Source organism: the organism of the source record quoted next, unplaced genomic scaffold, assembly GCF_019419815.1.
Source record: "Pyrus x bretschneideri cultivar Hongxiangsu unplaced genomic scaffold, Pyrus_bretschneideri_v1 Contig6, whole genome shotgun sequence".
NCBI lineage: Eukaryota > Viridiplantae > Streptophyta > Magnoliopsida > Rosales > Rosaceae > Pyrus > Pyrus x bretschneideri.
This window is the reverse complement of record NW_025999798.1, coordinates 1,876,670-1,893,320: the sequence shown is the minus strand read 5'-3', so window position 1 is coordinate 1,893,320 and position 16,651 is coordinate 1,876,670. Positions and strand designations below refer to the sequence as shown.

Here is a 16,651-nt window from a genome sequence, read left to right as displayed (position 1 = left end):
AGTGGGATTTGTCTCGATTTTATGTGATATTGGTACAATATTTTAGAATGCGAGCATAAAAAATGATGCTAACACGGTTCATAGAGGGCTTCCCTAAAAAATGACACCTCGACTTTTGTCTTATTTTTCCAGTTCCGAAATTTATGATCTTGCATTTGCGATAAGAGCACAAGCGGATTAAGGTAATCACAAATTTAATTAAACAATTTAGATTTAATTAAGCAATTTACTCTCTTGGAGAATCGTGATCCCTTGATATCTTCCAAGCATTAGCAAAGTGGCCATTGGATTTGTGCCCGGCGATTGCAGGAACTCTCAACCCCTTCACTCCGTAAACCCTGTAATTCTTGTCAACCAGTGATCCCACGGTGCAGCCGCCATGGTAGTGATAGAAACTCCTCACGTTCTTGCACAGTTGCCTCAGCTCATCTTCACTAGATATTGATTCGTTTCTGCGTTCGATCCCAAGGAAGTAACCGATCGATTCAGACCTCACAATTCGCTCCATCTGCCGACGCAGCTTCGCACATTCTGCCATATCTTTCTCCTTTGCCAAGTAGTTGAATGTGACTGAAGGGTTTTGAGAGCGATTGCTCCGGTTTGAGTGAAATGCAAGCGTTGTCTCTCGTTCCTTTCCCAACTCCCTTTAGGTTTACTGCAACTGGAATGTGAACTTGTGAACTTATTTAGGTGTTTCTAAGGGCCAATGCCACTTCACAGTAAAATTTGAGGGCTGCCTAATGCCCCTGCAGCTAGTATCACACCGCCCGCTGAACTCCTTGAGTTCTTCCGCGGCTTGAGATAAGCTTCGCAAGTTCGCGAAGAGCTCCCGTCGCTCTTGATGAATTTATTCCTCTAGCTACTGCCTCTGCAAAAAACCATTAGGAATTTAACCAAAATCGATAGGGACCGTTGACAGGCTTTAACTCCCGCGGCGTGGGTTTCGCATCTCAGCAGTTTCATGCTTACCTTTCTTATGAAAGATGGCACTCGATACAGTTGCACTCAAAAGAAGCGTGATGTTATTTGGATTCCCTGCCGTGAGAAAATCAGCTGAGGTGTTTCTTCTTCCCCGTTCATCAAGCGTTGTCACGCCAATCTTCGTTCACGCTATATGATCCAGACTAAAACCGTTGTATGGGAAAATTCCTGCTTCAAGAAAGCTAAGCTCAGCAACATACAGCCATGGGGTCAGTTTAGGTTTAAGGGCATTCCTAGACTCCACCCATTTGTAAGCATCCAACACCATCTTGTTCCACCCAACCCTTTCGACGTAGTCCTCACTTGCTCTGCTGAAAACCCCACCGTTGATGGCAGATCCTCCTCCTAGAACTCTTTCTCGGAAATTGGAAACGCCGTCCTTGGAGACAAAATGTTGCGCAACTGATGTGTACTCGTCAGTTTGGAGCAATAGGAGCCCATAGTTCCTGTTTTCCAATATCAAGGGATTTCCATACGGCTAGCCACCTCGTTCCACCAAGAGCAATTGAACTTCTCAGAGAGGGTTGCGGCTAGGGGACAGCCGGCGGTGCCTCCTCCAACGATAATGTAGTCAAGTACTTGCCGGAGAGTTGATCGACATCTGAAGTAGTCATGTGGGGGAGTCTTTGTCCAGCAAACAGGAAAGAAATCAAAATGTGATAATCATTTCTCAACATTCAAGGCTAGCTAATTTTTTTGGATAACCATTTCGTTTTTCAGTTGTCCGCTTTTATTTTCAGTTATTCTGAGAAGGGTAAATAGCATACCTTGAATCCATGAAGAACACAAGGCCAAATAAGCAAATGGGAGGAACACAAACAATGAAAATCCCATTGCCATGAACACTCTCTCTGATGCTTGTGTTCTACTAAAGACATTTTTCTTTATTAATAGGCACAAGTCAACAACCGTTTCCTTCTATCTCGCGTGCCGGTCACACTGAAAAATCACTCATACTAAAGAGGCCTGTATTTAATTGCATTATATCCTCTTGTTCTACTTATTATTTCACCGCATTAATAAACATTGTACTTTTTATAAATACATGGATTTCCTTTAAAATCTAATCTGAATACAATAAATGAATACATAAATTGGTCTATTGGAAACAAGTTAAGAGTTGGAGCGCTTAACCCGAGTTCAAATTACCACGGATGCATTTTATGAAGCTACCAACTCTACTTTGGCGTATCGTTTAACTCAAAAGTTAAAGTTATGTTACCACCTCATGTCATATGAGACTGCATGAAGAAGAGATTAATCTGTCACCAATGTTTTGTGAAGATCGGACAAACATTTATCGTACACAGTTTTACCCTTACTTTGCAAAGAGGCTGCTTTCATGACTCTAACCGGTGACCTTTAAATCACAAAAAAACATCATTTCCATTGTGTCAAGGCTCCCCGTTTTACTACCTAATTACTGTTAAATTAATTAAACTAAAACACCAACTGTCCCATCCATTTTCACGCACTAACAATTTAGTCAATGATCTTTTGTTCCTATTCTTCTGCCTTATAGTTCAACTTTTACTTGTGAAGTGTGGACTTGGAACTCATACAAATTTCCGGTGAGCACTGAAGTTGGATTTTGGTATTTTCTTTGTGGTTGGTTTGGTTTATCGGAGTCCAAAGAAAATCTTAACTTGACATGATATTTATGGCTAAAAATACTATTAACTACATTGCAAAATATAAAGTTGGTACAGAGGAAAAGGAAGATGATAGAGAGAAAACCAGAGAGATTGTATTGATTGAATGGATAAAATGTATACAAATGAACTTAAGGAAATGATAGCTATACAATCCCTTATATAGCCATATAACCTACTTACAATAATACCCCTCTAACTATATTTCTGTTATATCAGTTATTACAAATACAAGTTGATGAAGTCGATCACCTTTCGGGTTTAAGCATTTTCTCTCTCTTGAAGAATCTTCATCCCTTGGTATCTTCCAAGCATTAACAAAGTGGCCATTGGATTTGTGCCCGGTGACTCAAAGAATGTTGATCCATCAACTACTCTCAGTCCCTTAACTCCATAAACCCTGTAATCCTTGTCAACCACTGAGCCCATGGTGCAACCTCCATGGTAGTGATAGAAAGTCCTCACATTCTTCTTGCACAGTTTTCTCAGCTCATCTTCCGCAGACATCAGCTCTTCTTTTCGCTTGCATTTGATCCCCAGGAAGAACGCGATCGATTCAGACCTTACCACTCGCTCAAGCAACTGAGACAGCTTCACACATTCTGCCAAATCTTTCTCGTTTGCCAGATAGTTGAATGTGACTGAAGGGTTTTCTCTGGGGTCAGTGCTGTTCAGCTCAAGCGTTCCTTCTGATTCTGGAAAGGCGATTTCGCAGCTATCGGCATTACTGTTGCATTGGAGCTGACAGGAAAAATTCCTGCCTCAATTATGATCTTGAAGTCATCTGCTATACCGACAACTTTTGGAGGTTCTGGTGGGAAATTTTTCGGTTTAGGATCTGCTAAGAGAGCAATGCCAGGATTGTCTTTCATTCCTTTTCCAACAGCGTCTAAGTCGACAACTAGTTCGATGTTGAAGTTCTTTAGGTGTTGTTGAGGGCCGATGCCACTTAACAACAGAATCTGAGGACTGCCTAGAGCTCCTGCTGCTAGTATCACATCACCCCGTGAGCATGAATTCTCTGGCTGGTTGAGGTGAGCTTCATAAGTTTCACTCGAGTTTCCGTTGCTCTTGATGAATCGTATGCCTCCTGCTATTGTCTCATTTCTGTCACCTGCAAAAACCATTTAGGAATTCAATCATAAAGGGTTGACCAGTTAAGGATAGTGATTTTACACTTCTATCTTCTCTTCCTGCATTCCGCCCCTTGTTTCTGTCCGTTAATTCTCTTTTGACACATCAACTCCAAAGGCCAAAGAAGATGTGAAGAGTGCAGGTGGAGAAAAAGGGGTGCAGAAACTCGCCGTTAAGAAATACTACCAGTTTTATGCTTGCCTTTTCTGTGAAAGATGACATTCTTCACAGTTGCATTCAGAAGAACTGTGATATTGTTCGGATTTCCTGCCTCTAGAAGATTGGCTGAGGTGTGTCTTCTTCCCTGTTCATCAAACACACTTGCACCGACCTTTGTTCCCTCGATGTGATCCAAACTAAAACCATTGTAAGGGAAAACCCCTGCCTCAAGAAAGCTAAACTCAGCAGCATACTGCCACGGGGTCAGTTCGGGTTTAAAGACGACTCTAGATTCGACCCATTGATAAGCATTTGTTACCATCTCCTTATCCCATGCAACCTTTTCGACAAAATCCTCACTTGCTCTGCTGTAAAACCCGCCATTTATAGCTAATGCTCCTCCTCGAACTCTGCCTCTGAGATTGCTCACACCGTCATTGGACACAAAGCTTTGTGCAACTGATGTATATTGATAAGTTTGGAACAATGAGAATCCCTAGTCCTTTGTATCCAACACCAAGGGATTTCCATATGGCGAACCTCCTCGTTCCACCAAGAGCACTGAGAATTTCTCCGACAGGGTTGCAGCTAGGGGACAGCCTGCAGTGCCTCCTCCAATGACAACGTAGTCAAAGGACTTGCCCGAAACTTCATTGACATCTGAACTCATATGGGGTAATGTTTGCCCTGCGATTACGAAAACAGGACATCAATACAGAACATTCAAGCTTCTAAAATGAGATGTTGGTGAAAGTAAACAGGGTTAGTGACAAACCTTGAATCCATGAAGAACACAAAGCCAAGATAACAATTAGGAGGAACAAATAGAATAAAAAGCTCATCACTTTGAATAGTTAGTGTTTAGCATTAGAAACTCCAAGATTGGTGCTTTCATATAACAGGATTAGGAAGATAAAGGTATGAATTGTATATTCGAGTTTTTCTACCATACATTACTCAACTGGACGGCTAGATTTAAATATTTTAGACGAAACTTCCATATTTGACGGTCTGAAGGATCTCGCCGGTCCAATGCATTCCATATGTTGACGCATTGTGGAGCTGTCGTAGCTTATTGTCATGTGGGGGACCTAAACTTGAGTGAGTTCTTTGATATTGATTAGCTAACATGCGCGTGCTTAGTTCATAATTTTGTTTTCTATGATGATTTCTCACCCTCCTCCTCCTCTGCTTGTCCCTTGACAAACATCGAAAAGAAATATTTCAAGAGTGCTTGACATGATTAGATAGAGAGAGCTAATTCTCTAGGCAAATTAGGTTAATCAGATCTCAGAAGCATTAAGCAATAAGCAGTTTCCATCCGGTGTTCAAACACGCATGTTCGTGCACACACGTGCGAGAGAGAGCGAGAGCGAGAAAGAGATGTATCCACACAATATATTATACCTTCTTTTGATATGAATATACTTTCAAAAGTGCCATACATATATAACAGTGTACATAGATGTATATAAACAAAAGACTAGGACTGGAGGGAATTAAGTTTTCTCCATAAACTGTATATAACTAAACCAGATGGCTCCAAAAGCATTTGAGGAATCAGATTCCCTTGCAGTTCAAGTCTATTACTTTCGGTCCCGAATCAATGTTGTCACCCTGATATTTGCTATTCAGATCAATAGTAGCCAAAAATCCAGACTTTCTCAGATGGTTTCCACCTTTATCTCTTTGTGTTTGTGTTCTTTTAGCAACTGGTTGCTTTACAGATACACCGTCAGAAATCGGAATGCTGCTTCTCTTTCTCCCGAAAACATGATTGCTTGCTGAATTATTCCATGCCTTATTGTCCGGGTGGGTGGCCATTAATGGTAGTTCAACACAGGTTGCATTAGAATTTTCAGGGAGCTTCTCCTCCTTCCTTCCTGAACTTTCGGAAGATGTCAAGGAACTGTCCATGGAGCCTCTCATTTGCTTCCGCTCCACGTCTTTTAGGGTTGAAGTTCCTGTTGCTGTTAACTCTGATAACGAAGAACTCGGACATCCATTGCTAACCATTGAAACAAGCTGGGTGAGTTCAGCCTTTGCAAGTTCTACTCCCACTGAAGAAGAACTATACCCTGAAAGAGTTTCTTGCGCTTTCTTCAATACCGATTGTAAATACTTCCCTTGAGCTTCAATTCTCAGCTGAAGATGTCTCTGCACCTGAAAACAAAACTCCGGCTTTAAGTACTGATACTTTTTCAATCTTTTTATGAATCGAAGATGGGAACATGGTATTCGTTTATCGATTTTACCTCAATTTGTTCATGAAGTTTCCTCTGCACTTCCATTTGCAATTGGAGAGACTGAGCTATCTGCAAGCTTCTGATATAAACATAACAACGCTTAATCAATAGGGAGGTCTTTGTGCTGTCATTTTTCCATCTAAATTCATCAAAGAGATTGGGATCTATTTCTAACTATATTACTCATTAATCTGACTGTGATCTTCATCGCTGATATCCGCGCCGAAATGACCATCACTGCTCTGAATCTCCTTGCAATCTGCATCAAAGTAGAGGACAAATATAAAGAATCGACGAAGATTAAAGAATGAGCAACAAATGATGATCCTCTATAGTTTTCGGAATCCAATGTAATGGACTCACCTTCTTGCTTGATGTCAGCGGAGTTCTCGGACTGTTGGCCTTTCCCTAGCCTGTATTTCTGCACCAGAACACAACAGAGTTTGAGAATTACGCTTTTCGATCGTGATCTGGACAAAGATTAGATGTGACGAAATTCGAGAGAGAAAGTGCCTGTAAGTGGCTCTTTAGGTGGTACAAAGTGAGTCCGTGAATTCCCATCATCCTCATCAAACTCTTTGGTGTGGCCTCTGTCCATACATGAAACATATATATATACACACACACACATTAGAACTTCGTATTGTATTGTATAAGACACTAAAAATAAGGATTAGGCGAGATCAGCTCCTCAGTGAAGGTCACAAGATGCGAACATCCACCCTCGATCCTAAAGAAGAGGGGACATGACCTACACTTCTAAGAGCCCCCACCCGTCCCCCTACATCACCAAGCTTATATACTCAACTATCTGCCCCTCCAAGCTGACTGACAGCCTCGACGAATCGCTGATGAAGCTCTGGAGTCCACTTCAGCCGCGGCTTCGCGTCGGTGGATAAAACCAAATTCATATTCTGGTTTTGCATATTCTGATGAACCATTTTTGTTGGGGTGGTGGATGAGAGAGAGAGATGGCAAGTTGCAGGAACATAAATATATAATGGCGGTTCTGGTTTCTATGATCCAAGCGATAAGGGAAGGGGAGTTTCAAGGTCCGGTCTTTATAATTTGGGAGGGGAGGGGATGGGACTAGTAGTTGTAGGGGTGTCCTATGTTCTCATTCCATATCCGGAAACATAAGTGGGGTTATGTCGGAGGCAGAGAATATATGCCATGAGCTGTACTTCCTCCTTTCCTCCATTTCTCTCTCTATCATTTCATACCAACTTTTTTTCTAAAAAAATTCAAAAAATAATTTTATTTTCTTTGCTTCTTTGACTTGAAAGAGGTAGGGAGAATCTCTGATGCAACAAAAACAAGAGAGAGAGTTCAATTTGTGACAGAGCCTTAAAAGGAGAGAAAAAAGGGAAAGTGTATGGTTTGTTCTTATCCCTCTCTCTCTCTCCTCATCGTATCTCTCTAGTTTCTCTCTCTAGACTCTATGCATGATTCCCTGATGAATAAGAAACCCCACCATGAATGCTCTCGTTAATGGTTCTCCTGGTTTTAACCATTTTTTCTATGATCTCATATTGAAGTGTAGAAATTTAATTAAAGATAATTGGAGTTGCAATTTACAGCATGTTTATAGGGATAGATTTTCAAGAACTTGCAAAGTCTCTTTTTTGTTTAGTTCGGACATCTTTCTAACAAACTTCTCTAAAATCATTAGAATTAAACTAATTATTCGTTAGTGTTTATTTTCTATTTTGCTTCCATGTTACCAAAAAACCCCACCATGACGAACAATAATGGGGCAACTTTGCTAATAGCGCGAGAAGCAATGCAATGCAGCTAAAAAATAATTATAATTATAAATAATAAATAAGTTGATGGGGACGTCATAATTGGATTTTCTTTTTCTTTTTCTTTTGGTGATTGAAAGGGAAATGGGGATTTCTTTTTCTTTTTTATATTTCTTTCCCATTTCTTTTTGTTTTTTATTTTTTGGGTATTTCTTGTTGTGAGGAAGGGTGGTGTGATTGGCACATTCCTTTTGTTCTTTGTAAGGATGGAGGAATCAACGAATCTAACGTTGGATTTTGGGACCCCAAACCATAACCTTTTTTTTCTCCTATAGAAGTATTCCCACATAAAGTGAACCAAATCACACCAATTTTATTGAAATAATAGACACATTTGGTAATCATGACACGTGTGGTAATCATCATAATTCTGTATATTACAGTGGTTAAAACGAGGACAATATCTTACTAAATTGACTGGGATATATATGACAATTTAGTATTTTTTTTTGCATATGTAAGATTATCCAAATACGGGGGAATCTAGTTGCCCAATTACTGGCACTAAATGCCTCACGAGGTTACATCAATCAATGGTTCCTGCCTTGGATGTATTAGAGACAGGGAATCAAAAGTACAAATGCACTTGTTTTTTTTTTCACGACGATATTTCAAACTACCTTGATATAAAATGGTAAAGAATTTAAACTCGGGTACAAAGGATAAAACTCTGAATGAGTATTGTCATGGTACAAAGCAACACAAACCTCTCTCTCTTCTTTTTCTCTCTCTAAACAAATGGAAATGACATAAAGGGCAATCTACAGGTTCTCACTCTGCATGAAATTCTCAAAAAGAAATATATTCCAAAGGGATTGTTAGCTTTAATTCTGTAATCCATATCCAATGAACTGAATAAAAAGAAAATTTTGATCAGAAAAGTGAAGAAGAAAAAAGAAAAGGAGGTCACAAATCACAGTGGCCAACAACAAATCGTAAAAGTCGATCGATATTGGATTGATCTCGGGATTTCTTGGGTTGTCGTCAAGAGTTTGATCACTGGAATCAAAATCCAATGATTATTGATCTTCCAAGGACTTGCCATCCCAGTGCTTAACATTCACTTGGTCTGCCTGCTGCATAAATACACAAATGTCCCAGGATTCAAAGTTCAAATGCTAATTTAATTACTTCTTAACACATTAATCTAATCAACAAACTAGACGATGCATACGTTGTCGTCTTTGAGACTGTTCAAGCATTTGATCCTAAACTCATTAGCACAATCCTTGGATACAAGACAATGACATGGTCACATGGAAAAATACTTTCACTAATCAGGTTGTTACTCTCATCATTCCTGCAGCTAAAATGGTTAACCGAAAGATTGCACCATTGGGACCTACGAGTGGCGGGGTCTAGGTTCCCGGTGGTAGTGGAGGGTTCTTCCTGAGCAAGCATTTGCTTCTCCTCTATGGAGCTAACATATCCCTAGTGGCAAGCTCATAGTTCACGTTCAAAGAAAGGAATATAATCATTGACAAATTCTGATGGTAGTGTGGCCCGAATGTTTGAAAAACAAGAAAAGAAGCAAGAGTTATTGGCGTACCTTTCTCTTTAACCAGCTGCTGCTTGGAGCTCCTTTCATCGCTTTAATATATTCCATGACCAGTAAAGGAGATTCTAGGATGATGCCGAAATGGCCCCTGGTATTTTTCGGTCAGTAGGAGAAGGTCCAGTGAATCAAAAAGCCATATGAACAAAGGTGCCTCTCATCAAGTATTATGCTTCAAGGGACCCCATTAGTGGAGATCTCACAATACAAAAGCATGGAGATAGAAGAAGATGAGAAGAATATGGCCTCAGGAATCAAGAAAGGCGAAACAAAAGGAACCTGTCAAAATCCCACCAAAAGAAAACCAAAAACAATTGTTGGCAATGTGGTGTAGAAATCACAGTCGCTTACTGAAAATAACGTGAGCAATATGTCACCAATCAATTTCTTTATGTAACAAGTCCATGGTTATGGGCTTCGTCTTTGTGTATAAATGACAACTTACATACTTTCATGCACCTCAATTTTTTGAAGAGCTATAGTGAAATGCACAAGGAACACTGTCTATAGTGAAGCGTCTTCATAAACATTTTGCAACCACTGTCGATGTCCTTGTTTTTGCATGAATTCTACACGAACAAATAGTCAGATAAAAACGCTACACCTAAAAAATTGGCTTCTTTCTATTGTGTTGGACACAATTTTTTTATTTTTATGGCCTAGTATTTAATGCAAGTACAAGGAAAATGTAAGACAAAACTCCTCGTTGAGATCGGATTTTACTACGATGGAGCCATTATGAACTGAAAAGAGTGTCCAACTGCAGTGAATTCAGCCATCTCAAATGACTTGACAAACAAAGCGGCAAGCTCTTAATATCAAGCTTTAATATTTAAGCATATGTAATGAGAATAATAAACAATGAAACCTGTCAAAAGATCAAACTAAAAGCATGAACCAAATGTTGTGTTACTTCTAGAAGGAACACATCTGGAGAGCCGACAAGCCAATGTTTGGAGCTATCAAATTGCTGTTGAACTTTCTGACAATATAACTTCTCCTTATAGGGTATGCTTAGCTGATCATGCAAGCTTTAGGTTCGTTATACATCTTAGGATGTAGCAAGCTACACATAGATATATACAGGGTCTACCAAGCGCATGTTTAATTAGCGTATAGTGGATATATCAAGACGGTACATATTTCACAATCGTAGAATATGTACGAGGCACACCATCTTTGTCAAGACCCCACAACATGGACAAAACACAATCATGAAGAATATTCCCTCAAATAATTCAGGCAAGACCATGTTATTTTCAATGGAACAATACAACGGATGCAAAAATACCTCTTGGTTGACATCCATGAATCCAAGACATAGCAGCATGACGCAGGTACCTGGAGAGGCAAGGCCTTGGTTAATTGGTAGAAATTCTCAAGAAAACAAATAGGGTACCTCTAATTTCTACTTGATTCATTGAGAAGTTGATGTTTTCCTGCCATTTTGGATATAATATAAAATTTTATAGCTATTACTGTTACTCTATTGTTATTAGTATTAGTATTGTTATTGTTATAGTTTGCTAGCAGCATTAGATACAGAATCTAACAACTATTTCCAGCAAAAGGATATGATGTATATGGTACCTCATAGATCCTCATCAATCTCTAAGTAACAATCGTTCTATATACTATAACTTCAGAGAAACGTCTTCACTGAAAAACAACATGTTCTCCTAGAGAGACACTCACCACACTCATTTCAGTGACTTGTATCTTGAAAATTCCAGAGACCAAGTTCTATGAGCCAAACGCCGGCTGCTTCCATAACAGGAGTAACAATGATTTAGAACTTGGAGCCATCTAACTTTGCAACGGTTTCACTTTGAACCCTTTTTTCTTCTGTCTTTCTAAGCAACAAAAAAAAGCTAAGAAGGACTAACTAATACTTGACCTACTTTCAACAAACAAGAATTTGATATATCACAAATTGATTGCTAAGTCCATTTCAACACTTGAACGAATAATAATTGACTCCACCTCAGCCTCCCAAAGCAGGTTTTCAATACAATATGACTCCGACAAGAAGTCTCATATCTCAAAAGATCAGATTGTTAAAATTCACTGCTCTAGTTCTACCGGCACATCTTTGGAAAACATAATCAACCGGGTTGATGATGCCCTAACACCAAGTTCTCCAAAGGTGAGGCAAATCTAAGATCCTTTGATAAGGGATGCTTACACAAGTCAAGAACCCACGCAGAATGGCAGAATGGAATAAAAGGTAAGAAGCCGAGCAACACTAATTATCAGTCAGAAGATAGGCCTCCTGAACAAGCTTTCCAGGCCACCTGAAGTGCACAAATCCAAAATAACATCCCGCACCCTGTATAGTATCAAGACCATCTAGAAACTTATTAATGGAAGCTTTATTTTCAGACTAAATACACCTATAGAAACGTGTGATGAATTTAAAACAAAGTTTCTGGTCATGCTTCAAGGGTGAATCAAATATGTTGCATCACTTAACATGTTAAATCTAAGTACTAACACTATGCAAGATCTGATCTCAGATTTCGAATATCAAGTAACGTTGACATGTCCCAAGCAATGAACTTGGTAACAAAGATGTGAACGCTGATGCTCGAGTTGCTGGAGTTTATTTCTCCGTGCTTAATTACAAACTTATAAGAATATAAAGCAAATCCATAAATTGTAATCTGGGCACTTCTTCAGGGGAAAGCATAACAAAATACACTGCTGAAAAGATTAAAAAATCTTTACAACAAAATAAAAGGTCATTTCTTTACCTAAAAGAGTAAAAATCCATATTTTCCTAGAAACGTCCTGTCCTATTTTCGTTCGTTCTACTTTTCCTCCTCGTCATAACGCACTCTTCTTAAAACATTTCCTTTTTACTGACAAATCATATTAGGGATTAAAAATACCAAACACTGTTTTAATCTTTTTCTCCACGATCTTCATCCCAAGATTATTAAGCATAAACTCGTCCCATGTTATTGTGCATGTTAAATCTTTCTTCTTATTTGTGTTCTAATGTAAACGTGTAGTTCTTTTTTGTGTATAATCTTAAAATTTTGTGTATCAAGTAACATACAAAAGTCTTTTATACTGTGTAACTATTTTCTTTTACGTACAAACTACGGTAGAGGTGGGGCAGATTGAACCTATTATGATCTTAATTACTGGTGCTGGAATAAGAACCCTTAAGTCTATAAGCGCGTTAGCTATAAACCCCTTATATGATATATACATGTGTATATATATATATAGGGAAGTGTTATTGACACTTCAAAAATCTCATTCTATATTCCTCACAAGTGTATTTTTCTTTCCTAATATAGGATGAATACTTGTTTGGGCCATAACCCTAATGGTGATACGTACATTGTGTGTCTTCTTCATAAGACATCTAAAAGCAAGGGACCACTTGTCATTTGGCTGCAACTCTATATTTGAAGACAATTTGGAAGGGGATATGTGAAGATTGCTTGGAGCTCTCTCATTTCATTTTGCTCCTTTATTATTGGAAAGGGAATTTTCATTTTTCGGTTTACTACTGGGAAAGGGTATTTTTTGGATATACAATTCTGGGGAAAGCATGAAAGTCACACTTAAAATACGCTAATCAGGTCAGATTCAATTAGCTTGTGCATGCAGTGTCAACTTTCATGTTGCAATCAATAGATTTATGTTAGCTTAATTAATGAAGAAGCCCCAACTAGATTAGATACGTACATGAGTAACTTGGCTACAAGTTTGAATTTCCTCTCTCGAAATTCTGGGGTGCTAGTCGATGGACATCCATTCAAATATGTCCTACAATTTCTCGTTCAAAACTTCAGCATTTCTATTACCCTTCAACTGTAAAATTCCAAGCAAATAAAGTAGTTCTTGACTTTTGGGTTTACTTTAGATGCAAGACATATTTATGTCGGCCAACAGAACAAGGTGTAGCAATTATAATTGAGGTCATGAATTTTGGAAGACTCTGTCAGTCTTATTCTCGTTTGAAAACAGAAAAAAGAAAAGAAAAAAGAAAACACCTTTGTGGTTTGTTTGTATGATGAAAGATTTTATTTATGATTCTAAGCTAACAATACTCTCTGTTTTGTAAGAATCGAGAATAAATGTTTTTTACGCAGCATTATCTTTGCTTTTCAAAGATATTATTTTCACGATTCGAACTTGTGACATTTTGATCACAAAAGAGTAACTTCTGTTGCACCAAGGCTCAAACTCTTCTTATCATTCCGATAAACAATTAAAATACAAAAGCCTAAAGGGTTGTGTTCCACTTGACCTTCTTCAAACTCCACCTGTACACTGAGGCAGCCACTACTTTCTCTTTATTTGATTTGGATTTCATTGGAGCAAAATATTAAATATGTTATGATTCAATTAAACCAGCTGTCTGAAATGGCAAATCACAGATAACTGATCAACCGCACTTCGACTTTTCTTTACAAGAAACGATAGGTCATATTTCGTTGAACATTCTAAGAACATGTGTTTCAATATCTGCGTAGTATTGAAATCAGACCCCCTTTTGAATTCAAAAGAATATTATTAAGAATTTAAAGATAAATTATGACCACAAGTAAAAAAGTTGCCGGAAGTGGAATATCTGAAGATAAATAGTAAATACCGAAAAAATTGACTCCAGATAATATACATATGTAGAAAACAGAACTTTCAACCTTCTGAATTAGCAGGAAAGGCAGGATTAGTGCAGGAAGGGAAAACCAAGAGCAAAGTGATTATACTTCATTTCCAAACCAGTAACGTGTGCATGCATGCATCTTAAGACATTGTCCTTTTGATCTTACCTATATGCGAAAAGAAATTAAGAGAATGTCCATGCCACTTCCCTTTGGTTTTTTACAATGTGTCTCTTTGATTTTCTGGTGGAATGATTATCATATTGATATAAGGAGGGAACTTGCATATTATACTTAATTGAGCTATTTCTCTTATTGCGAATTAGTTTTATGGTGGAACCTCAACTTTCTTCATAGTATCAGAGCAGGTTGTCCCGCTTGTAAAGCCTGACGGCCACACACGCTTCACGTTATCCCATTTTCTGCCCATATGCTAGGCTTGAAAATTCATCACACCCGAGGGGACATGTTGAGAATGAGTCACACATTGACGAAAAGAGAGGCATCCTATATCACTGTAATTTTGTTGAAATAGATCATGAGTATATTTAAAAAAAAATAGCCAATTCAAAACTCATATGTAGCTAAACAAAACGAGATCATCAAATCTTCTGCATCCAAAATTGGTGTGGCCTCTCTATGTCCCCAATTGTTGACTGACATGTATTTATAAACATAACTTTTCTTAATTTTATTGTCATCAACTTAATATGTGTCAAACAATGATTAAGGCTACATAGAAGCTATACTCATTTTGGGTGCAGATTTATTTATTTATTTATTTATTTTTATGAACAAACGATATTATCTAGAGGTGGGCTTACCCTCAAAATGAGTTAGCAATAATATAGTTCAAATTTACTTTTGATGAGAATCAAACCTAAGAACTTTTATTTACAAATGAAGAAGAATATCAATGATCGTAATACTAAATCGTGGTGGAGAAGATTTGATCTAAAACAAAACTTCCCAATTCATTTGGTGAAATGAGGGACTGCCATCAACTAATTAATCATGAAAAAAATAGATATTAAAAGATAATGTGTTCCCGTGATGTAATAAATACATATTACGATGGAATTATAAATCAAATAATACAAATGTGCAGGGCCACTAGAACTAGATATAACCAGAGAGGGCTCCGAATCCCTTGTCATCAAATCCATATAGTTTGAAATTCGAACGATTAGAATTTGATCTAATAACTATAAACAGATGGTCTTTAAAAATTATAATAACTGTAATTATTTAATCAAATTTCAATGATCCGAATCCTAAATAGCGTGAGGTTGATGAAAATAAATTGGAAGAGAATCCCTTTCAGATATTATGTAGTCGTGGCAGCTCAGTCTCTCAGAAGCGAAAGTGCCATCAGCTTCGAACTACGGGATCAACGGCGGTGACATGCTGATATCAGATGACCTTTTCACTACACTTTTTGCAGGTTGCAGGTGGGTCCCTGACCCTCCATTCCTTGGTAGCTGATCGAATTGAAATCGGCCCCCACTGGTCCCCGTCCGCCACGTGTTTTCTACTGCAAGCGAACTTTTCCCACGGCACACCCAATTATTTCCCACAGCTGGCATAAACATTATCCTGCCCCAGAGAAGCCACACAATAATTATGCTCGCACAAAACACTAACTTCTACTTCGCATATCTGAATTTTTAGCCAAATTATTAAGGGTAATTTGCTTCTGAATTCGAATTTTTTATTTGTAATTTTATTTTTATGTTACATTCTTTTTTAATATGAAAAATGATTCGAATTTATATGCAGATGATGAAAAATATACTATTATAGTCAACTTATTCAAACTGGAATAGTCAGCTTATCTTTAGCTCAGTTGGTAAAGCACATGATTGTAGTTAGTTAACCATTAGTTATGCATGTGGTCCATATGAGAAAAATACCACTAAACTAAGAACTTTATTAAGGTAAAATTTACGGATTGTGTTTATTAAGGTGGTATTTCATTTGGTAATTTTTATTACTTCCCCATTGCTCATTTGGTAAATTTTATTACTTCCCCATTGCAAAATCTAACTTACTAATCATCATAAGGGAACAAGAGTTCAACACATTGCAGCAAGTACTTAATAGCTTTATATAACTTCATTCGGGGGTTAGGGTTTTCAATAGCCCTATATGTTCAATGAAACACAATTGAGATTTTTATTGTGGAAACAAAACTCTATACATACTCATCCTAAAAAATCACGATTTCTTTATAGGTGCAACAATAGTCAGTATTTATATGCCTCATTTCTCGACACCGAACTTGTTTCAGTCATTTTCTATGTACAAGCTTGATAGTTTTTCCTTTTCAGAAAAATAAACAGAATTCCAAGCATACTTATCAGTGAAAATTCACAATGTTCTATAATTGTATTGGTGCTAAAATATCTATAGGTCTCATTCACCAATAATCCAATTTATACAGTCAATAGTATGTATTTATGAGTCTTATTTTCTATTGAAGTACAACGTAATA

At 37.9% G+C, this 16,651-nt stretch overlaps 1 protein-coding gene and 2 pseudogenes across 1 annotated transcript; all 3 read right to left on the bottom strand.

Moving 5' to 3' along the window:
* Positions 1-149: 149 nt before the first annotated feature.
* Positions 150-1,658, bottom strand: LOC103950949 (annotated as a pseudogene).
* A 1,219-nt stretch (positions 1,659-2,877) lies between these two features.
* LOC125471258 lies at positions 2,878-4,635 on the bottom strand (annotated as a pseudogene).
* Positions 4,636-5,312: 677 nt separating this feature from the next.
* On the bottom strand, positions 5,313-7,409 carry LOC103950809 (myb family transcription factor PHL8). The gene is made up of 6 exons (XM_009362052.3): positions 6,981-7,409; positions 6,686-6,762; positions 6,536-6,593; positions 6,356-6,431; positions 6,182-6,251; positions 5,313-6,089 (listed from the first exon to the last, which is right to left on the bottom strand). The coding sequence occupies exons 1-6, from the start codon at positions 7,111-7,113 to the stop codon at positions 5,487-5,489; spliced, it is 1,017 nt and encodes a 338-aa protein (XP_009360327.2). The 5' UTR covers positions 7,114-7,409; the 3' UTR covers positions 5,313-5,486.
* Between the last annotated feature and the right edge of the window lie 9,242 nt (positions 7,410-16,651).

Bases quoted from the DNA above. Each gene is read 5' to 3' on its own strand.
- LOC103950809 (XM_009362052.3), bottom strand. From the start codon at position 7,113: ATGGTTCATCAGAATATGCAAAACCAGAATATGAATTTGGTTTTATCC. The intron at 6,432-6,535 runs GTGAGTCCATTA...ACTTTGATGCAG, and splicing joins CGCTGACATCAAGCAAGAAG to ATTGCAAGGAGATTCAGAGC. The intron at 6,090-6,181 runs GTAAAATCGATA...TTTTGTTTTCAG, and splicing joins AACTTCATGAACAAATTGAG to GTGCAGAGACATCTTCAGCT.